The sequence below is a fragment of the Polypterus senegalus genome, chromosome 16 (assembly GCF_016835505.1).
Source record: "Polypterus senegalus isolate Bchr_013 chromosome 16, ASM1683550v1, whole genome shotgun sequence".
Classification (NCBI taxonomy): Eukaryota; Metazoa; Chordata; class Cladistia; order Polypteriformes; family Polypteridae; genus Polypterus; species Polypterus senegalus.
Window position 1 is genome coordinate 24,578,521 of NC_053169.1, and position 23,717 is coordinate 24,602,237.

At 36.8% G+C, this 23,717-nt stretch overlaps 1 protein-coding gene across 3 annotated transcripts in view; it reads right to left on the minus strand.

The window, feature by feature from the left end:
* kcnq5a (potassium voltage-gated channel, KQT-like subfamily, member 5a) overlaps positions 1 to 23,717 on the minus strand; it is a 581,699-nt gene that overhangs the window by 83,557 nt on the left and 474,425 nt on the right. For all 3 annotated transcript variants that reach the window (XM_039739028.1, XM_039739027.1, XM_039739029.1), the window contains exons 5-6: positions 11,492 to 11,617; positions 960 to 1,070 (exon numbers count right to left, since the gene is read on the minus strand). In XM_039739028.1, coding sequence (XP_039594962.1) covers positions 960 to 1,070; positions 11,492 to 11,617 — 237 coding nt within the window. The remainder of the gene's footprint in view (positions 1 to 959; positions 1,071 to 11,491; positions 11,618 to 23,717) is intronic.

A 23,717-nucleotide genomic window follows, 5' to 3' on the forward strand; every position in this document is an offset into this window, starting at 1 on the left:
CCTTTTTTTAGAGGAGCGTCCGTATCCTCTAGGCAAACAGCCTCTGTGCAAACAGCCCCTCTGCTCACACCCCCTCCGTCAGGCGCAGAGAATGTCAGAGAGAGTGAGAGAGACAGAGAAAAGCAAACAATCAAGCATATCGTATATCATTGAGGAGTTTTATTTAATACGTAATGCATGCTCTGATTGGGTAGCTTCTAAGCCATCCCTTGTATGAAATCAACTGGGCAAACAAACTGAGGAAGCATGTACCATAAATTAAAAGACCCATTGTCCGAGAAATCTGCGAACCAGCGAAAAATCTGTGATATATATTTAGATATGCTTACATTTAAAATCCGCGATGGAATGAAGCCACGAAAGTCGAAGCACGATATAGCGAGGCATCACTGTATTTGTTCAACAATAAAAAAAATCCTGAGGAATATCATTTACCTAATAATTGTGCATGCAGTGTAGAGCAGACTTCATTTAACATTATGTTTTAAATAAAAGGATAAAAGAAACAAATAATATATTATTTCACTGAAACCAAAGCTCCATCGCAATGTGTCTGGGTTTATACTATAAATAACCTTTGGCCTATTTGTTTTTTGATTCAACTTAATACTATAAGGTTGATGTTGGAAGCATCCATTGATACAGCATGTTACTGTAATTTTTAAAATGTCAGAACGTCATGAAGTTGGATGTTAAAGTGTATGTATTATCAATTCTAAAGAGGCCTCCACTTGCATTTATTGGAAGGGTTAGAACCCCTTTTGTGAATCTGGGGATGAAATAGTCATAACTTTATTCTATTTCTAAATAGCTTGTAAATTTGAACTTCTGCTTTCTTTCAGCTGAAAAAACTGGGACATCTGGAACATGGTGGGATGAATTTGAGGCATCACCCTCAGTTAGTCTACAGAGAAGGGTACGGGAACAGAATAATTAAATTTCAACGATTAAATACTTACAGCTGGGAGAGCAAAAAATGAAATTCCAAGGAGTGCAAAACCAGCAGACAGGAGCCTTCCCATCCATGTGTGTGGTGTCTTGTCACCATAGCCAATTGTGGTAAGGGTAATCTAAAATTACATAAAGAAATACTTAATAGGTAATTCCCCACAAAAACGCAACTGAAGCTTTACTAAAAATGTAAAGTAATAAAAACATCTCTTTAGCAATTAAAGGATAGTTTAAGAGGACTTCACACGGAGTAATCAGTCAATGTCTATGTGAAAACTTAAGGTCTCCTTAATATGCCCGGCTTTCCTTTACATCTTCCTCATCACCTCCTCTTGAATATGAAACTTCCAGCTGATTTAGTCTCGTCTTATTGTGGACTGGCCCATCCTGATATGATAGTACCTACATACAGTACATTTACAGTTTAAGTCTTAGACTGAGGGTAGTCTCCAAAAAATGATATTCCAAGGAATGCTGAATACTGAAATACTGAGGAATACTGAAATACCTGTGAAGAAAAATTTTTTTTTGTTAGCATTATTATTATTTAAGACCACATTGCTATGTTCCACAATCAGAAGAATTTGTCATGTCAGAAATATCATTTGACTATCTTGTAGTGTGAGCTGTCTCATGAGTAAATTTTATGATGTTGCCATCAAATTCTGTTATTATGATAGTTTAATTTAAGTTGGTCTATCTACTACGATAAATTTATTAGTGTTCACTCTATTTTAAAATTATACAAAGTTTTTATGCAATGTTTTTCAGTGCATTGTATGCACATGACACATTTGAGTAAGACCATGTCTAATGTGCAAATATACAAAAGCTGCTGTTTACCTATGCTGTAAATGAAGTTCTTGTTTGTTCTTAAAAAATCTTTCCATTGTTAACCTTTTGCCTTAAGCTAAATATCAAAAAAGACAGCTCTAAACTTAACAAGTGTCTGCTAGATTACAACAGCCATGAATAATCCAAATAGGCTGTAACCCTAATTTTTCCATGAATATTTGTTTTTATCTACTGTGTACAAAGTCACCAACAGACCCTCACTAGATGGCAAAACAGGTGGATTAAAGATGGTACACAGGCGTCAACCTCTGTGCTCCTCTCCCCATCAACTATTCAACAATTCTGACAGTTAACAAAGTGCATTCTCCAGGCTGCCATAGTAGACGGCACACTGTGATTACTTGAGTCACCCCTAGGCACTCATTTTCAGCACCAGAACAGCTTAAGTGAACTAAACAGTACTGTAGCATTGAGACAGTCACTTACTTGGGCATGCATTGCATTTGAAAGAATACTGAGAATTCAGCTTTTGCAATGAGAACAGTAAAAAGAATTTAGAAATTGTGGGTTTTACAAATAAAGCATCTATCCATTCATTTTGCAAATGACTTATTTTAATACGTTATTGAAACTGAGGCAAGTGCCACATTCTAATGGGCTATAAATCCATCCCAAGGCAAACTCATGCCCATGTTTACACTCACTCCTACTTGACTCCAGGTTTGGAATATGGGAGAAAATCAACAAAATAAATAAAATCCACTTAGGAACAAGGAGACTGGAAAGGTCACATTTAACATTGTGATACAAACAGAAGGCTAAATCACAGCTGGACCTTAGGTTAAAATGAAAGTGTGTTGTTAAAGGTTTCTTTCTTGAATGTGACAGAAATGCCACCAGTCACATAAATTATCATCTAATTCTAGGTGCGCAGTTTTTTCACCTATAACTGATGTAAGATACAATAACTGTGAGTCCTGCATTCACTAGAACATCAGACAAAAAAGTCAAAGCTGCACATAGCAGAACGCAAAGATGGACCTTATTAAATCAGATGGACAACTTTGAGGTAGCCGACAAACAAACAGGCAGGAATTTGTACATAGGTATGCAGTGTCAAACAAGAATAAAACCAAAGAAGCATGGATGACAACTTCTACATTAACACAGGGCTAAAAGCAACCAAGGTTAGATGGCACATCAAAAACTATAAAGGCAGCAAACTTGGGACTGTTGATGGTGAAACCTCCTTGGCAGAGTAAATAAACTGTTTCTTTTCCCTTTGATGCACACCAGTTTGCTTAGAGAGTGAACAGGTCCACAGAAGATGCCGCTGCTATAATTCTACATAGTGTACTGTCTCACTTCAAGCGCCAGGGGAGCTATGTTAGGATGTCTTTCACAGACTATAGCTCTGCATTCAACACAATTTTATCAGACAGGCTGTTGAAAAAGCTGCCTGACGTAGGCCTCTCCCCAATCATATGTTACTGACGATTTTCCAGCGCAGTTTCACATTTCCAAAGTATCATATAGCCAATAATGAGTTGCCTAACAGGGTCGGTGCTGTACGAATACCTTCCAGGTAAGGCAATTTCAGGTGCCATCTCAAAACTTTCATTTTTTTCTTTTTTTCCATTCCTTCGTGGTGTGTAAAGCACAATATATCAGATAGACAAGCCTCCCTTCTTTATGCAAAGTCTAAAACACTCACATTTCTTATTCTACATTTCTGCATTATATTCCTTATAATTTCTGCTGACTGCTCAGTGGTTCTCAACTCTCATACACAGAGCCTACTGCTCTGAATTAAGAAGAAATCAAATCTGTTTGACTTTGCATGCTTGTTGGACTGAGTTGCTAGGTTTGTCAGACTACATGACTGTCACCAACTCACTATGATTATGTAAATGGAGTCTGTAAGTACAAATTTTGTCAGGGCCTTAAGGGAGTCTCTTACATCTGGAACAGAGAAGGGAGTCATGGGACCTCATCTACACTTTCAAAATTGTAAGGTGCATGAGTAAAGGTGATACAGAATTTTTTAAGTGAAATATGAATCATATACATAAGAACATTAAGGGGAAACACAAAACAAGAAGGAAACCATGTAACACTTCTTAATAAAAAGTGTTGTGGGGCTCTTTAGAGTAAATTATGAAAATACCTGTAGTTGAAACAGGAGATCTGATGGCTCTACCGTTAGCTTTTTCACATGGCAATAAAATTTACATTTATATCATATTTACCTACTAGAAAATCTGATATGCTCATTATGGTGATCTCATTAACTTACATGTTTTAGACTCGTTGCTTTGAAAATGTGTTTACAATGTCATTCTGATGAAAATAATAAAACCTTTTTTCTCAGTTAATACACTTTAAAATTCTGACAATATTGGTAAATTGAATGTGCATTATGAACAAAAACTTTGATTCCAACGTGTTTTACAAATGCCAATAGGTCTTGCACAATATTCAATTTTGTATGAACAATCAAATGAAACTATGAGACTAAAATTTGAAAGCAGGCATTTTTATGACAAGATTTCTATGGCACTGCACAGCATGGCATCATATTAAGCTGCTTTAATCATTAGGAGAGTCAATTAGCAATGCAGTAATTGGCCACAATGATATGTTAAATTAACTTTCATGAACAATGCTTCCCTTGTGATATTATGCTTGCCAGATAAGCTTTATATGAAGCAATAAATCTCTTCTGTCTTATCTTTAGTTCAGAAATGCTTATGAATGGTTTATCAAGTTTTAAATCTCTGTGCTGATAGCTGGCAGAATTGTGTACGATATAGGCAAGTCATTTTTGACAAAATATCTGAGGCATTAGATATAAAGATACTTGCACTTAACATTTGGACTATAGTAACTTTAATTCATTTAACTTTCCTTTCCAGATAGTTTCCAAAAATTCTGGATTTTTTTCTTATGTGTTCAACAAAGGTTTTTACCATGGATCACTGAATCAAAATTATTTGATCAGAAGGAAGCTGGACCAGCTTTATTAGCAGGAGATGGTAAACACACTGGAGAAATTAGCATTCAGAATTTTTTAAATGAATAATATAGTAGTAGTTACCAGATAACTGCACTGCAGCTCTTAAGCATTAAAAATAGCATGAAGTCTTTTTTTAATAAGAAAAGTAAGGTAGTATTGCATCTGTCAGTGAAGCAAGTGTTATTTCTGGGTCTGTCAGACAGTGAATCTATATAACAATTAATAGCAACATTGATTATGCAGAATGCAGCTTGATAGTCGGTTTCTAAAAATGGCATATACATTTGGCCATGGACAGATTTCATCAATAAAGGATATCCTTCTCATATCGATGTAAGAGTCCAAAGCCAAGAAAGAAGCAGATACCTCAGTTTAACTAAAATAAGTCACAGGAAACCAAAATCATCTCAATTTTCCTTCTACCTCAGTATGTTCGCTTTTTTCACCGCATGTTATTAATAGTAATTTTTGCCTTTTAAAAACTGATTCTTGCACATGAATCTTTTATTTCAGATAAATAACTTACATGAATTTCTTGTCCACAGTTTCCCTCAAAATCCACAGACACTGTCCACTTTAGGTCCTTGCTCACTGCTTCATGTGTAATTATGTCTCCAGTACTATGGGCTAAACTGACCCTTAAGGACATTTTAAAATCACTTAGTATAATAAAAGTGTCATATAAAAAAGTCTAATATAAAAACTGTCTGTCTGTTTCACAAAAGCGAAGGAGATAGATGCTCTTTTTTTTTGCCTGTGGGAGCATATCAAAGCTATTCAGATTTACAGATCTTCCAACTCATTAGTTCCATTAGAACATTAGAATAATTATAACAAGAACAGGCCATTCTTCCTAACAAACTCATCCTTCCTATTCACCAAGATGTGAAGGTCCCTAAAGACCGGCTTTCAACTACAGTACTTGGTGACTTATTCCTTCTGTCAATGGCTGTTTGCCTGAAGAAAACTCTTCTAATATTTTAGCAAAATCTGTGTTTTAACAAGTTTCCTTCTGTGCCCCCTTGTTTTGTTTAAATAATTTATTTTAAATTTAAAATAATATAGCCTGCCTCCACTGTACTACACTATGAGTGGAAAAAAAACACACCAAAATGTTTTTTATCACATCTTCAACAATAGTCGGCCGATTTTGATAAAATTTGGAACATTGTATAAGCTTGTGTCAAAGCCTGGTCAAAGCAGTATAAGATCTTACTTATTTATAAATTTGGTTGCCATAGATACGTGCGAACGCAGACGATAAAGTCTGTAAACAAGTTTGACCCTTGCTAAATTTGCAGATAAAAATGGGTTTCAGTACAGAAGACCGAAACACGAAGACTTAAGTTCAATAAGCTAGTGCAGCGATGTTGTTTGTTTGATGTGAGTAATTCATACAACTGTTGTTGGAAAACATGACATACACTTTGTATCAAACATTAAGTAAATCAGCCGACTATTGTTGAAGATGTGATGAAAAACATTTTGGTGTGTTTTTTTTCCACTCACAGTGTAATTAAGTACCTTCACAATTTGAAATGCTTCAATCATTTTGCATCTTAAGGCTCAGCTTCTTCAGTCTTCTTCATAGCTCAGATGTCTTATTTCCAGAATGATCCTAGTCACTTTCCTCTGGACTTTCACTAATACTGCTCTTTTTTTTGTAATATAAAGACCAAAACTGTACATAGTACTCCAGGTGAGGCCTCACTAGTGTGTTATACAGTGGTGTGAAAAACTATTTGCCCCCTTCCTGATTTCTTATTCTTTTGCATGTTTGTCACACAAAATGTTTCTGATCATCAAACACATTTAACCATTAGTCAAATATAACACAAGTAAACACAAAATGCAGTTTTAAATGATGGTTTTATTATTTAGGGAGAAAAAATCCAAACCTACATGGCCCTGTGTGAAAAAGTAATTGCCCCCTGAACCTAATAACTGGTTGGGCCACCCTTAGCAGCAATAACTGCAATCAAGCGTTTGCGATAACTTGCGATGAGTCTTTTACAGCGCTCTGGAGGAATTTTGGCCCACTCATCTTTGCAGAATTGTTGTAATTCAGCTTTATTTGAGGGTTTTCTAGCATGAACCGCCTTTTTAAGGTCATGCCATAGCATCTCAATTGGATTCAGGTCAGGACTTTGACTAGGCCACTCCAAAGTCTTCATTTTGTTTTTCTTCAGCCATTCAGAGGTGGATTTGCTGGTGTGTTTTGGGTCATCGTCCTGTTGCAGCACCCAAGATCGCTTCAGCTTGAGTTGACGAACAGATGGTCGGACATTCTCCTTCAGGATTTTTTGGTAGACAGTAGAATTCATGGTTCCATCTATCACAGCAAGCCTTCCAGGTCCTGAAGCAGCAAAACAACCCCAGACCATCACACTACCACCACCATATTTTACTGTTGGTATGATGTTCTTTTCTGAAATGCTGTGTTCCTTTTACACCAGATGTAACGGGACATTTGCCTTCCAAAAAGTTCAACTTTTGTCTCATCAGTCCACAATGTATTTTCCCAAAAGTCTTGGCAATCATTGAGATGTTTCTTAGCAAAATTGAGACGAGCCCTAATGTTCTTTTGCTTAACAGTGGTTTGCGTCTTGGAAATCTGCCATGCAGGCCATTTTTGCAGGCCAGTCTCTTTCTTATGGTGGAGTCGTGAACACTGACCTTAATTGAGGCAAGTGAGGCCTGCAGTTCTTCAGACGTTGTCCTGGGGTCTTTTGTGACCTCTCGGATGAGTCGTCTCTGCGCTCTTGGGGTAATTTTGGTCGGCCGGCCGGCCATTCCTGGGAAGGTTCACCACTGTTCCATGTTTTTGCCATTTGTGGATAATGGCTCTCACTGTGGTTTGCTGGAGTCCAAAAGCTTTAGAAATGGCTTTATAACCTTTACCAGACTGATAGATCTCAATTACTTCTGTTCTCATTTGTTCCTGAATTTCTTTGGATCTTGGCATGATGTCTAACTTTTGAGGTGCTTTTGGTCTACTTCTCTGTGTCAGGCAGCTCCTATTTAAGTGATTTCTTGATTGAAACGGGTGTGGCAGTAATCAGGCCTGGGGGTGGCTACGGAAATTGAACTCAGGTGTGATACACCACAGTTAGGTTATTTTTAACAAGGGGCAATTACTTTTCACACAGGGCCATGTAGGTTTGGATTTTTTCTCCTAAATAATAAAAACCATCATTTAAAAACTGCATTTTGTGTTTACTTGTGTTATATTTGACTAATGGTTAAATGTGTTTGATGATCAGAAACATTTTGTGTGACAAACATGCAAAAGAATAAGAAATCAGGAAGGGGGCAAATAGTTTTTCACACCACTGTATATCTTAATCAAAACTTCCCTTGACTGTTACTCCACACATTGTATTGTTTAACCTAAGATTCCATCAGCATTTTTGATTATGTCTTTGCACTGTCTGGAATTTGATAGTGATGAGTCCATTATGACTTCCAGGTCCTGCTTATAAGGGGTACTTTCATGTTTCAGACCCTGTGTTGTGTATTCAAATCTAACATTTCTTCTTCCTACATATAATATTTTACATTTGCGTAAAACAAAATTAAACAGATCTGCCTAAATCTGTATGCTATTCAAGTCCATCTGAAACAATTTAGCTGAATCTACATTACAGTACAGTATCTGCCCTTCTACCTAGTTTGGTATTATCTGCAAACCTAATCAGCTTATTGTTTATATTCATGTCAAGATCATTTATATATATTAAAATAGCAGTGGCCCTGGCACTCATTCCTGGAAGACATGGTGGTGTGCAGGGCTGGGAATATCACTTCAAGAGAAGCTCACCAAATCTACAAGCTAATTAAAAGGGCAAACTCAGTTAATGGACACACTCTGGACACCCTGGAGGTCGTAGCAAAGGAGAGAATTAAAACAAAACTGAGTGCCATTATGAACAATGCTGCACAACATCTCTCTGATACACTAGCACAGATGACTTTCAGCCAACAAATTATTCAGCAGAACTGCAATGATACTGGGGCTCCTTTATACCAACAGCAATACGTCTGCATAATGCCTCACCGTGACTGTAACTGCCAAGTCAGACTTTTTTTTTGAATTTCCTTGCTTTATAGCCATTCCAGTGTGTGTTCAGAACAAAGTGTGAGTGTATGTTTAGTCATTTACTTACTTACATATCTATTTATCCATCCATCCATTATCCAACCCACTATATCCTAACTACAGGGTCACGGGGGTCTGCTGGAGCCAATCCCATTTATTATTTTTTTTATTTAAATTGCTTTTTTAAAAGGCAAAAAAAAGTTATCTATCTATCTATCTATCTGCCTGCCTGGCTACCAGTCAGTCAGTCAATCAATCAATCACCTAATTCTGAAAAAAGTTCCCTGATTCCAAACAGCCCATCAAGTAAGTCTCTGGCAAAAGTATCCAAATATAACTATCAAAGAAAACCAGCAGAAACTCTTTCTTAAAATAATCTTTGAATCTCTAACTTAATCCTCCTTCATGCCCACATTTTGCTCCTACTATGGCCTCCTAACACCCTCTTGAACTGTTTCTCCCCCAATGTACACTTTTCCCTCTGCATTCAGAACTTCATAGTGTACATGATGTAGGTCTAACAGACTAAATGCTGTGTTTCTAACTTTCTATTGACTTTTCAGAATGGAATTAAGGCTCACATTTCTTAAATATGTAATTGTCAAATGTTTTGTAGAGGATGACACAGTTATTATTAATCCTTGTTCAATAGTATTGAACAAGTAGTATACAGTATTTTATATTACACAATGCCCATATTTGTATTGAGTCTTTAACTACAATGGAATTACATACTATTTTTTCTGAAATACAGTATATGAGATCTGTGACTTAAAAAACAGAACAAGAGGTTCCTTGTGCTGTTGAAGTGCTCTCTCATTGCTTATATTTCTTATTTTTGTTAGGAATCACTCTTAATATTGTAATGGACAGCATGCATAGACTGGTGGCCCTGCCAGGATAGGGTTCAGTTCATTGCTTGGCCTTTAGGCCAGGGAAAAGTGAAAGCAGCAAGAAAGGAAGGATATTCCCTGCCTTAGCCAGGCAACTGGATACGCTGGCATACCTGCTGGGATAGGTTCCTGGTTACCTGGACCGGAGGACAATATAATCACAAAACAGGTAGAGTTAAAATGTTCAGACTATTTACTCCCCCAATATGCTACATAGTAGCATTAATGAAATATGATTCCTATATTGGTACCCGCAGGGAATGCTGGGAGCTTTAGTCCCATGAGGCAGCCCTGTTGAGTTCCGTGGGAGCCACCATGGGGTGCTGTATAGATTTGAAAACCCTACTTTGTGGGGCTTCTTTTTGTCTAGGAAGTGTTCCCAATGGACCATGTCCTAACAATGGAAGTACTCCTAGATCATAGATAAAAGGAGTCACTGTGCCTCACCAAAGACAACAATCGTCTGGGAGGAATGGAGGAAGAGAGAGAGAAAAGAGAATACTTGTGTTTATACAATGTGTGAGAAGACTTTATAAGACATTGTTGTTAATAAATCCCAGAACTTATGTCTGCGAGGTTGTGTCAACTAGGGTGCTGCAATGGCCCCTAGTGGTCACAGTATTAATTGTTTAAAAGTTTAAAAAGGATCTCTAACTTAGCTGTTAAACCTCAAAATTTAAATTATCTGCAGGAGCAGCATGCTGGTGCAGCTGCTACCACTCCGGCCTCACTGCTCCAGGAAATTCGTGCTCAAGTCATGACCTGGTCACGGTCAGTGTGGAGTCTGCATTTTCTTTCTGTGTCCATATTTTCTCTTTGTTTCTGCCTGTGAACATGCAGATTAGGTTAACTGCAAACTGTAAGCTGTAAGTGAGTGAATGTTGGTGTGTTGGTGTGTGCGTAAATGAGTTTGCCCTGCAGTAGACCAGAATCCACACCATGGGTGGTTCCCGACTTGTGTCTTAAGGATTCTTTGGAAACAAGAAAAATGTTACAGTGATTTTGATAAGGCCAGAAAACGACCTCAGGAATCTGGAGCTGTTCACCATCAGAATTAACCATTGTGCCATCCCAGATTTATTTATTACATTTATAATAATTCTTTCAGTCCCCCCTCTTCGTCTTGCTTCGGTGAGATAAACACATTTTTCTTTTCCAGTCTATCCTCAAGTCCTTCTAAGTCTAGCTCAGTAGATTTTTGTGAGAGATTTTCTCAGATGTTGCAAAACAGAATTAGGCTGTTATTGAATTTGCTTTATAAAAACTAAGAATGAAATGAAGTAAAAACTCAGGAAGAAAAACATTGAGATAAAAATAATAATGTACTTTAGCAAAGGTCATTTCTCATTAATATTGAGTTGGGTGCAGTTTATCTCAAATGAGAGAGTACAGTACATCAAAAAAATTACCTTTTTAAAAATCTCCTTATGCATCTATGACAACGCTTTTAAACTAAAATGTTTAACCAAGACATTATTTTAAACAACTTGAAACTTGCTAATGAAAATGTTTTGAAGCCAAGATTCAACACAAACAATAAATTGCTGCAAGGTCAGCGTACTGTTTTTATGTTTCCTAGGGAATATTATAAAGCAAAGGTTATAAATCTCAAATAATCTATGGAAAATTATTACAAGACTAATGTGTCTGTGTAAATATTTATGAATTGTAATGCATCTGCATTGTACTGTGCAGAAGAGGGCAAACGAAAATTATTCTTTCTAAGATTTTGCTTACCGTGCCCCACCACAAAGCATCTGCATAAGTAGAAAACTGGGCATTTGCTTCTTTTTCCACAAGGTAGACAAGGAATGATGAAAATATCAGAACCAGAAACCCAATGTACCAGGCTGTAACAAGCTCCTGCAAAAACAGAAAAATGCACAATTATTTTTTTTAAATAATTTTTGTGTTTTTCACAGCCATAAATACTCTTAATATCAAAATGCTGTTTGAGATTCATGTATGCATTTATCAATACATGAAAACAGAAAAAGAAGAAGTGTCACTATTTTAGGTTATTTTTTCATAAATATGTTCATGCCAAGTGAACAACTTTTAATCCATTGTGCTCTTACTTGTGTCTTTCAGTCAAATTAGATCACATCTGTATTTGCTGTATATCCGCCTATTTTTATCTTATTTAGAGAACAAAATACAATGACATTAAACAATCCAATAAAAAAGGGAGAAACATAGAAAGTACAGTATGTCCCTAAGACAGTCCATAAAATAAAATGCTGCACTCACCGCCACCTATGACAGGAGAACCCCATCGGAAGTGATTTTTAATATTGAATAAAACAGGAAATAAACCAAAAAGTTTCAGTACAGGCCTGTGCACGCACTTTACAATTATAATAATGAGTTCTCACCAAGTTCTAAAAAAGTCTTAATTGATGTTCATAAAGAAAATTTGACATTTTCCATTTTGATCTAATATACAATTGTAGAAGATAGATTGGGATTCTTCCAGTTGATCAAAATAAGTCATTGTGCAAGTGGTGTGGTATAGGATATCATAACTGATTTTTCATATCAGAATGCGGTTCTATTTGGTATTATTCCAAATATTGCTGTTAAAGTATTAGGAGTAACTTAAATCCGAGACTATCTAAAAGATGTGCAGACATTTTTGCCTTAAACTGATTTGAGTGACGAATGTTCCCAAAACATATGACCTAGTGAAGCAGGCATTTGATACTATCACTTACAGTACCGATCATCCCCTGGATACATTTTTGAAAAAATTTAGATGAAATATGGGTCATTGAGGAATAATTTTACATTGAATTGAATGTGTGTGGTGAATATTGAAGTGGAATACATTTTGCCAATGGCTGAATTCCATTTCTTTTCTGAAATATTGATTGAAACCTCCCATTCCTATCTTTCTCCAAAATCCTCATTTGGTAAATTCCTTAAAATCTGCTGACATACTCTGTAGATGTAGTCTGAATTTTCTTCCAGACTAGCCAGTATCAACTCTAGGATAGACACAGGTGAAAGATGAGGAACCTCTAAATTTTATACAAAAGAAATAGTGAGTCATCAGAAGATAACATTTGGAGCATAATAGTTTAAAGGATGCAATTACTGTACATATAGATATTTATAAATGATATTTAATGACTAAAGATATGAGTTGAATATTGTAAAAGTTCAATATGGCTGAAAAAATGGATTATCACGTATAGAAGAACAGAAAACAACAACAACATTTATTTATATAGTATGTTTTCATACAAATGATGTAGCTCAAAGTGCTTTACAAGATGAAGAAAGAAGAAGGAAAAATGTAAAAATAAGATTAGGCAATTCTAAGTAACAAAGAATAAAGTAAGATCCGATGGTCAGGAGGACAGAAAAAACAAAAATTGCTGGTAGTAAGTGTTTACTGGAGCACAGACGAACACCTACAGAGAAGATTTCCTTTGACTTACAGATTACAAGTGGCACATTTACTCATGCATTTCTATAACTAGAGCTTTGGCAGATTAAGTGATTTCATAAGGGTTGCAGTGAACTGTTGGACCAACTGGACCAACTCTAACCCATGCCTAACCTAAATCATTTTGAAACAGATAAATTTGAAACAAGGTGTGTTTCTGGTAAAACAAAAAAGTACACATTTGACTTGTTTAATTTTTGTGTATGTGCTATTCAAAGTTACACCTTGCACACATTGCAGCAATGAAATCTCTGGATGTTAAAGTACATGATCAGTATTACTACTCACTAAATGGCTGATGATGTCACAATATGTCCAGTTTCGAACCTATTGGCAAACTGCTCCAGACTTAAAGAATGAAGATATTGTCCCTTCAATGGCTATTAAAAAACTAATGAAATCTAGGGATTGAGTCTGGTCAGATTAAATAATCCAATGCATATTGTTACTGTTTTAACACACTTTATTTTATATATCTTATTTCTATAGTGAACACAATCACATATCTTTCAGTAAAAATGTTTACCTGGATAAAGTCTTTAATATGACCTCAAAGAGGTTCTGGCAGACTATGTGATGATCAACTAAGAATACCGAAAAAAATGGTCAAATACAGCTGCTTACTAACAATATATAACAAACACACTAAGTAAACAGACGCTAAAAGTAATGTATTAAATAAATGATATAACATATTAACACTAGTGAGTGGCATGGTGGCGCAGTGGTAGTACTGCTGCCTCGCAGTAAGGAGACCTGGGTTTGCTTCCCAGGTCCTCCTAGCATGGAGTTTGCATGTTCTTCCCGTGTCTGTGTGGGTTTCCTCCTACTGTCCAAAGACATGCAGGTTAGGTGCATTGGCAATCCTAAATTGTCCCTAGTGTGTGCTTGATTTGTGGGTGTGTTTGTGCCCTGCGGTGGGCTGGTATTGGCTCCAGCAGACCCCCATGACTCTGTGTTAGGATGTAGCGGTTGGAAAATGACTGACTGACTTAACACTAGTTTTAATCCATCCATCCATCCATCCATTTTCCAACCCGCTGAATCCGAACACAGGGTCACAGGGTCTGCTAGAGCCAATCCCAGCCAACACAGGGCACAAGGCAGGAACCAATCCTGGGCAGGGTGCCAACCCACCACAGCTAGTTTTAATCATACATACGAAATATATACTGTATATATTTTATACAAGATATAAACAATATAGATCCACTAGGTACAGACGTTTAATCATATTAAACAAGTAGTATAACATATACAACAACAAAAGACATATAGAACAATCATATAGTGTTTACATAAACCAGAGGAGAAAATACAACTTACATACCATTAAACAAAACTATGTACAGAATCAAGAACATATTAACCAAAATAAATGTGACCAACAAGATTACCTAACAGCGGACAAGAGTCAACAACATTTAAATAAACATTATGAGTCACGCATACTGTACATCAAATGAACATGTAATAATGAAGATATAATAATAAAGATGTATAGATATGGCAGACGCATTTTAAGGGATCCCCTCTTCTACAGGGTCCAGTAATCAAGTAGGAAACTATGATACAGTAACAGGTGCTCACAGATGTAGGTCCAGAGTAACGGGCATCCAAGTAGGAAACTTGAAAACAGTAATATAACCATTGACCATATAACAATTCCATTATATATCTCCACTCATACAATTCAAAAGCCTATGATACAATAACAGGTGCTCACAGATGTAGGTCCACAGTGACTTAATTTCTCGGAAATGACAATTGTATAAAAATAAAATTACAAAAAAATAAAGCTATAAAAATGGTAATCAGTGGCTGAATCAAGAAATGAACCTCTTACCTTATGCATGATCATAATACAAGTTGAAACATTCTTGTCTAAAATCCTTAAAAGCAGGTCAAATAACACTAAGAAAAGGGGTACCAACACCATTACATAATATAAACCGTAGCAAACATAAATACAAAAAAGCTAGAAAAACGAGTTTACCTTAACCCATCATGTAACTCAAGAAGCCCCACAACTATCTAAACAGGAGTGGTAACTGGAAGAAGGTACAAGTTGAGGGTTATATTGCAAAAAACACAGTCAAGTGATTTGTTTAAGCCAGAGGAGTGTAAACTGTTTAATTGGTAAATCCAGTGTGCTTCCCTATGTAATAACAAGTTGTCGGAGTTACCCCAACGGGGGTGTGGCTTAACAATTTTGGGGACAGTAAACCTCAGATCAGAAACCTTATAATTAAGAGTAATAAACTGTCTGAACACCGACTTTTTTAAAGAATTCAGTCTAATATTATTGTTATGTTCAGCGATTCAGTGATGAACTGACCAAATAGTTTTACCAACATATAGCATAGGACAGGGACATACCAAAATATAAATAACAGCTTTAGAACTACATTGATCCATAGAGCACAGAGGCCTCCATAATTCTCAAGTTGCAGAAGTCTGTAACAACCACAACTCTTCCTAGAGCTGGCTAAACTGAGCATTCATGAGTATAGAGCTTTGGTAAGAGAGGTGACCAGTAACCTAAAGGTCACTCTGGCTGAACTCAAGAGAATCTGTGTGGAAATGGGAGGAAGGGCCACCATTGCAACACTACACCGATCTGTGCTTTAATATGCAGACAGAAGCCACTCCTCAGTGAAAGGCACATGGAAGTGAGGAGTTTTCACCCGACTATGAGAAACATGATTCTCCGGCCTGACGAAACTAAAATTAGCATCATGTCTGGAAGAAACCAGGCACTGCTCATCAGTACAATACCAGTTCCAGTGGTGAAGCATGGTGGTGGCAGCATCATGCTATGGGGCTGTTTATTGGAGGTGGGTACTGGGAGACTGGACAGGGTTGAGGGAGAAAAACAGTTTGAGATGATCTACAGAGAAGAATGGCAGAAAATCCCCAATTCCCGGTGTGCCAATTCATGTTGCATCAAACCCCAGAAGACTGCATGCTGGAATCAACTAAGTGCTGAGTAAAGGGTTTGAATACTTGTGTCAATGTTAGATTTCAACTTTGTATTTTTAATACATTTGCAAAAATTCCTAGAATGCAGTTTTTGCTTTGTCATTCTGGGGTATTAAGTATTGTTTGATGAGGGAAATAATGAATTTAAACAATTTTAGCACAAGGCTACAACATAACAAAATGTGTAAACAGGTGAAGGGGTCTGAAAACTTTCTGATGGCACTGCATGTATGTGATCTGAAGTGCTCAATAAAGACCCCTGTTGTAGTGCATGTTGTGAAAATATAAAATAACTGATGACTGACTAATTTAATAATTGTATAACTGGAGTGATTTTGAAATAAAACATCTGAGGACCTGAACCAATCACTTTACTGTCCAACGGCCTGGCCACTACACCACACTTTCAAATAAATTCAAGTTTTTTGTTTTTTTTTTAATCTTTTTCAGATTACACTATAAATAAATAACTTTCACATTCCATCAGACTTTCCTTACATTCTTAAAAATGTAAATGCTTGAGAAAATAAGAATGATGGCATCTTGACAGTAAATGTATTCTTGAGTCTATGATCATTTGCAAAGAAATCCTAATTTGGTCTTAAATAAAGTACTGTATGCAAGCTGCAAAATATTTTTATGGGTGCATTTGTTATTTTACTATGCTAATTATATTATTGCTTGGGCTGCAGTGTGATCTTTAGGAATGTGCTCTTCTGGGCTGTTTGTTATGTTATTTTATTTTTTTGACTCAACAGATATAACAGTTAAAGTTTGCATCTTTCGCTACTGTATACTTCAGCTTAAGCTCCTCGTTTAATTGGTTATCATATAGACGCATACACATACCCAGGAAGTGCCCTCTCATGTTATGTGCCCATTTCCACAGGTTTTGGAACCCATCACCAAATAGAACTCTAAGTGCAATTAATGCTGTTCTCCTGACGCCAGTAATTAACAGAAATCTGATGATACTGGCTAACTAGCAAAAAAAAGGGTGCCACATAGTCTTAACCACATTTTCCATACTTACTATAAAAATACATATGCAATCTGTTGTGATGGAAAGCTTTCATATAAAAAAATGATACATGAATTAACAGCTCAGCATTGTCTTTAAGTGGTTTAATCATGCAAATCTTTCCAAATTATTTAGATTCCAAGTTAATTTTATTTATTTAAACTTTTTAAAAGTAGGATATGTGTGTACACACCCACCTAAATATTCATCTATTCATCCATCTTTTAACTAATTCTTGTATCCATTTCAGCGTTGTATGAACTAAATTATCATCTATACCAGTTATGATGGGTAGGTGGCCAGCTGGCCAAGGTCTTTAGGACTGTGGCTTCGTTTTTGACTTTCTTTTTTATGATTTTAATCTTGTCTGTTGTGAACTGGCAAAAGTTCATTAATTAATTAATTAATGGACATATATTGTTGGTTTCCATTTATGTTTAAGCAGTTTCTGCCTTGTTCATAGCACTCTGCACCTGCACCCAGTGAAAAGCACTATACAAAAATAAGTTGTATTATATTTGTTTACAGTAACACATCTTTCTTCAACACACAGCAGTGTATACATAAACTGTAAAAAAATGTAATAGCAGAATTGGTATCTTAGCTAAAATAATTGTATGCCTTCAGTAGCGTATCAAAAACTCTGCGTAATTGGCCAGTTTGGAAGTTACAGATTCCATTACTTTGACAGAATGAACTTCTAGAGACAATACAAAAGAAAAAAGAGGAAAAAAATGAAGTCACTTGCAAGCAAACAAAGTAGTTGAAATGTATGCATGCCATAGCCCCTTAAAAAACAGTTGTATATAATAGCAGCAGGTTTTCAATTAATGCACACTTTATCATGCCTTTGTGTTGTGCAAATAAAACAGCGGAGCTTCATAGCAAGTAGCATAGCTGCCGATCACCACTTGATCCCTGGTTCCATTCCAAGTTAAGATGTCCTCTGTGGGTAGTTTACATGCCAGCCCTGTGTTGACAGGTGTTCCTTCCAAGGACTCTGGAATTTTCCCACAGTGCAAAGATGCTAAAGATATACTATTTAGGTGGTTGGAATTCTAAATTGCCCTGCAGGGTGTACCATAAATAGGATAAAAAAGAAATAAAAGTAACATTATATAAAATAAACACTAACTGCATGATATATGCCAGTAGAAGAAGATAGTAATAAATTGTCTCCTTAAGCTGATTTCACATAATGCTCCTTTCAGTAATTGGGCACTTCAGACTTGCTGACATGTTACTGCTTATCTCATCGGCAGACCATGAGCCTCATGAATAACGCTGTGTGTAGAATTCACACTAAAACATGGCATGTAGACAAAAACAGAAATGCACGTACACACAAAAAAATTCAGATGCATAAAACTGTCCATAAGAAAAGTTCAACACATTTTCCTTTATAAATCCCAATCAATGTGAATTTTAAAGCACACGCACAGGCCTACAGCCCCACCCTAAATCCTACCAGAATTTTGCATATTTGAATATGCAAATCAATATAATAGCCCCTTATATTTAGTGTTTTGTTAAAAGACAAAAAAAGAAGAATTTCAAAAAAGAAGTGGCCAGTTTTCAAAGTTGTTGTGAAAAGGTGAGTGTCCGAATGTCATACAGAAGCATATTTGGGCCACAGAGAAGTGAAAAAAATAGGGACATGAAGAAAAAAAGGTCTATTTTGAGATTAAAGTTCAAATGTCAATTCTTCTCAAAATTTCCAATTTAATGCTCTAGTTTATTTTGTCATTAAAGTAGAATGTCATAAACTTCATCTTAAAATCAATGTTTAATTTATTAGATTTTCTCAAATCCCACTGTAACTAAAGTAGCACAATAAATGGTGCATATTCTGTGTGTTCCTGACCCAGTCATTAATCACTACGTGCTTCTTAAATGGGCTTTCTCTTGTACCGACCGGAGCGTGCAGGCAGTGATCGCCACACAGAGTATATTAACGTCATGATATTACAGCTCTCTGAATATATGAGAATACTGAGATGTATTATTTTCTGGATAAATTCCATTAAAGCATGTATTAAACGTGTGGGGACGTGGTGGCACAGCAGTAGCAATGAACTGGTGCCTCATCCAGGGATTGTTCCTGCCTCCCATATGGTGCCTGCTGTGATGTGCATGACCCTGTATGGAATAATTTTTTGCAGCAATATTGTGTCTGTCAAACATACCAAACCCCAGTTCCTGTCCTTCTGTTTTATTTCTCCATGTAACCAATTGCCCCACAATAAGCGTCTGTAATAAATGAAAAACCAGCTGGAAGTTTAGAACACAGATTCTTCAAAATTAAAGGAACATTGAAAAATCTCTGTTATACATATTTAATTACTCTATCCATCCATCCATCCATTCAGCGTCATGCCAGTCCCAGCAAGCATAGAGTGCAAGGCAGGGACAATGCATGGACAGGGCGCCAGCTCAACACTGTTGCTTTACATTTACAGTTTACATTATTTAAATTAAGCTAACAATTTATTTATAAAACTAATATACACACTTTAAATGATTTCATCATACAAATGATATCAATTTTACAAGTATTCTAACAGTACACAGCTCCAAGAGGATAGCTCTTGGAAATCTAAATCTACTTAGAAGCCAGTCATAATCATCTGTAAATACATGCAGTCTTCTATTGAATTGAACTGAATTCCTTTATTGTCATGGTATGGTACAACGAGATTCAATATGCAATTCCTCCATAAGCCTATTTTCCTATCTCTCTATTATTAAAAAAAATCCTGGAGAGAAACACTAGGGATACGAGACGTGATCTTCTCCTGAAAATCCGGAAGACACTTAAAAGACCCGTGAGACGAAAGAGATTGGCCACGGATCGCCTCACAGGGACCTTAAACATGAGACTTTGTGCCAAGAGATTGACCCAGAGTTAGGGTCTCGCAGGGACATAGAAAATGAGATTCTTGCAAGACACGCCCTACTTACAACCAATTTCAAATAAGACCACGGGCAGCAAAACATACACTCATGCAAAGGCTTTGAGCACATGCAGATCCAGGGCTCTCAGCGCATATAAAGCATATAAAGACAATACGTTATAGATGAAACGTCGACAACTAAGCGAAGAAGAAAGAGCAGCGCGAAGAAAAGAGACTCAAAAGCGTTGGAGAGAAAAATAAAGGAAAAAAATAATCTAGGTGCAAATTCAGAAAATAAGGAAAGTAATTATCAGCTCGGAACAAGGGGAATTGGAAAAACAAAGCATGTCCAATCAGGCTCAGAATTAAAAGACAAAGAGTAAAAGACAAAGTAGAACTTCATAAATACGTTCACAAATATTGGCACTAAACACATACAGAGCAGGTTAGAGATTATGAAAGCAGTGGAATTCGAAAGGCTCCAAAAAAAAAATGGTGCGATATACATGTGGAGAAAGTTAAAGAATATATGAAAGTAGGAAAATTAGAAAGTATAAAAAAAGAAAGTAAAGATCGCAGTAGCGCAAACAAACGGAAATTATTATTCGAAAAGGGAAAATAATCACCACGGACCAGGGGCCTCATGTATAACGGCATGCGTAGAACTCGCACTATAACATGGCGTAAGCACAAAAGCCGAAATCTGCTTACGCACAGAAAAATCCAGATGCAGGAATCTGTGCGTACTCCAACTTCCACGTTCTTCCGCTACATAAATCCCGACCAGCGTGAAAACTAACGCTCGTGCATGCGCTTTATGTAACGCCCCAACTCCTCCCAGAATTACGCCTCTTTGAATATGCAAAATAATATAAATCGCCCTTAAGCGCAGCCTTCTGTGAAAAGACAATGGGAAAAGCACAGGGGAAATATAAGAATTTCAGTGAATACCAAGTGGAGGCAAAGGAAAAACATACTATTTGTTCAAATAAGCCGTGGTATAATCAACAAAAGGAAGTTGATCGAGTGACATAGCGTGTTGGAGAAACTTGAAAGCTCACACTCACAAAATCGCACAGTGCCGGAAATAAAAAAGAAGTCACATATCAAAGTCGCCGTGAAAAGTCGAGTTGTAGCCCACTGTCTGAATGTCATATAAAAGCTTATTAGGGTACAGAGAAAAAAAGGCACACAGTGGAGAAAAAGCATGAAATGTCAACTTCAATCTCGACATTTCCACTTTAATCACGTAGTTTATTTTGTCATTAAAGTAGAACATCATAAACTTCATCTTAAAATCGTTTAATTAACCAGTTTCTCAAATCACATCGTAATTAAAATAGCACATTAAATGCTTTGTTTTGTATTTGATCTTCTATGTGCTCTGTGCGTGTGAATCACTACTTGCTTCTTAAACCGGCTCTCTTCCTCCAACTGGACACAGAGTCCATTACATTTGTGATATTACAGCTCTCTGAATAACTAAAATACTGAGATGTATACGTGATGTCATTTTCATGATGATAGGAGTTAAAGCACGTTATTAAACATGTGTTTCACTTTGATGAAATAATTTATTGCAGCAGTACTCAGGGGCGGCTCTAAGCTTGTGGTGGCACTGGGCAGAGGAAGAATCGGTGGCTCCTTCGCCCGCCAATATCATGCACGGTGGATGGCCACGTCCGTTGCAAACACTGCATAGCTGCCTTGTGCTCATGACACAAGCATTTAACTTTTGCGAAATTTGTCGCTGCGTTTTTAGCTGTGTTGTTATTTTCTCTTTCTGTTTTATATTCAATATATATTGGCGTAGCTGTCACTGCAGTCAGTGCTTTTCTTTCTCCAAGTAACCGATCGCCATACAATCAGCTCTGTAATAGACGTTAAGCCATCTGTAAGATTAACGCCGATTCTTCAAAACGTTTAAAGAACATTGAAATATCTTCGTAGTACATGTTTAATTATTCTATCCTTAACGACACTCCCAGTGAAGAATATAGATTATTTAAATGAAGTTAAAGTTTTATGTGTATAATTTAATAAACATATTTTGCTGCATTTCACCTTAAAAATGATATCGTCATCATATGTAAATACGCGCTTTATAAAGTGGCTCAGGTTGTGCGATATTATAACTATAGTGCAAGTTTACAGTGGGGTGATTGTACTAATAAGTACAAACCGTTCTACAAGGAGAACTTGATTGAATGCATTTAAAGTTCTTGGGATTAAACTGTTTCTGAACCGCGAGGTCTGTACAGGAAAGGCTTTAAAACATTTTGCAGTGGCTGAGACAGCGTGTCCATGAAACTGTATACCGATAATTCTCTTTCCGATCAGCTGCTGCTGTGATTCACACTCAGATACAGTGATATAAATACTCCGAGTCGTGCAGTTAGAGTAATATGGAAAAAGATGATCCGCTGTGGCAACTCCTAACGGGAGGAGCTGAAAGAAGAAGAAGAAAAATAAGAAGAAGAGGAAGGTGCAGTGAGAGTAACAACGCTAAAGCAGTTATGGTATTTGGAATACTATGGCTATTCCCTGGACCATTATATTGTTACAAGTTAATTACAATCAGATGCATTACACTAATAAACAATATGCGGTCAGTTTCAGTGTATTTATAAAGCCGCGTCAGGAAAATAATGAGTAACCACAGTACCATTGCTTTGACGCTGGGTGCCGCCAGTCTGCAAAACCGAGCGGAGAACTTGCGTACGACAAGGCATGAGGTACTGTGGAAAAGTGCGTGGCTTTACACCAAGTGTAGGTTTTATACATCGCAATTTGAACGTGGAAAAGTTCTTACGCAACATTTCTGTGCATACGCACCGTTTATACATGAGGCCCCAGGTGTCATTGAAAAAAAAGCAGAACAAAGTGAGGTCAGAAATAAAAGACAGAGTAGAAAACAAAGTAAAACGTCATAAAGAAGTTAAAAAACAAGAGGGCCAAACACATGCAGAGCAGGTTAGAGATAACGAAAACTGGAATTCAAAAGATTTAAAAACAACGTAGGCGCAATACACATGCAGAGTAAGATACAGAATATGAAAGCAGAAAAAAAAGGGCAGTGTCAAAACAAAGAAAGTAAACATCGCATTAGCGCAAAGAGACACTAAGAGCTAAAGCAGGCATGGTATTTGGAATAGTTTGGCCATTCTGTGCACCATTATGTTATTACAGAATGATTGCAGTCAAGTGGCTTAAATTTGTAAATGATGTGCAATTCATTTCTGTGTTTTTGATACAGCCCACATAATGGATGTGAATCTAAAAAATACCACAGACACAGCAGCAGTGCTTTGATGCTGGGTGCTGCCAATTTGCAAAGCCAAGCAGAAAAATGTGTATGCATGGTGTGAGGCTGCCGTGAAAATTTCTTATAACTTGTACCTTAATTATGTTATGTAAGGGTAGACTCTGCTCTAAAACTATAACAGCATTAGATGCATTAATTTGTTACTGTGCAGTGATAGTGATTGTGCGAGCCATACCAATGAAATGTTTTGCAGATGTGATGGAGAGGCTTGCAGAAGGAGGGAAGATCAATCCAGGGCAACATCTAGTTGAACGGCAAGGTGCCTGGGGGGTGTTTGTGTTGGGTGTGGA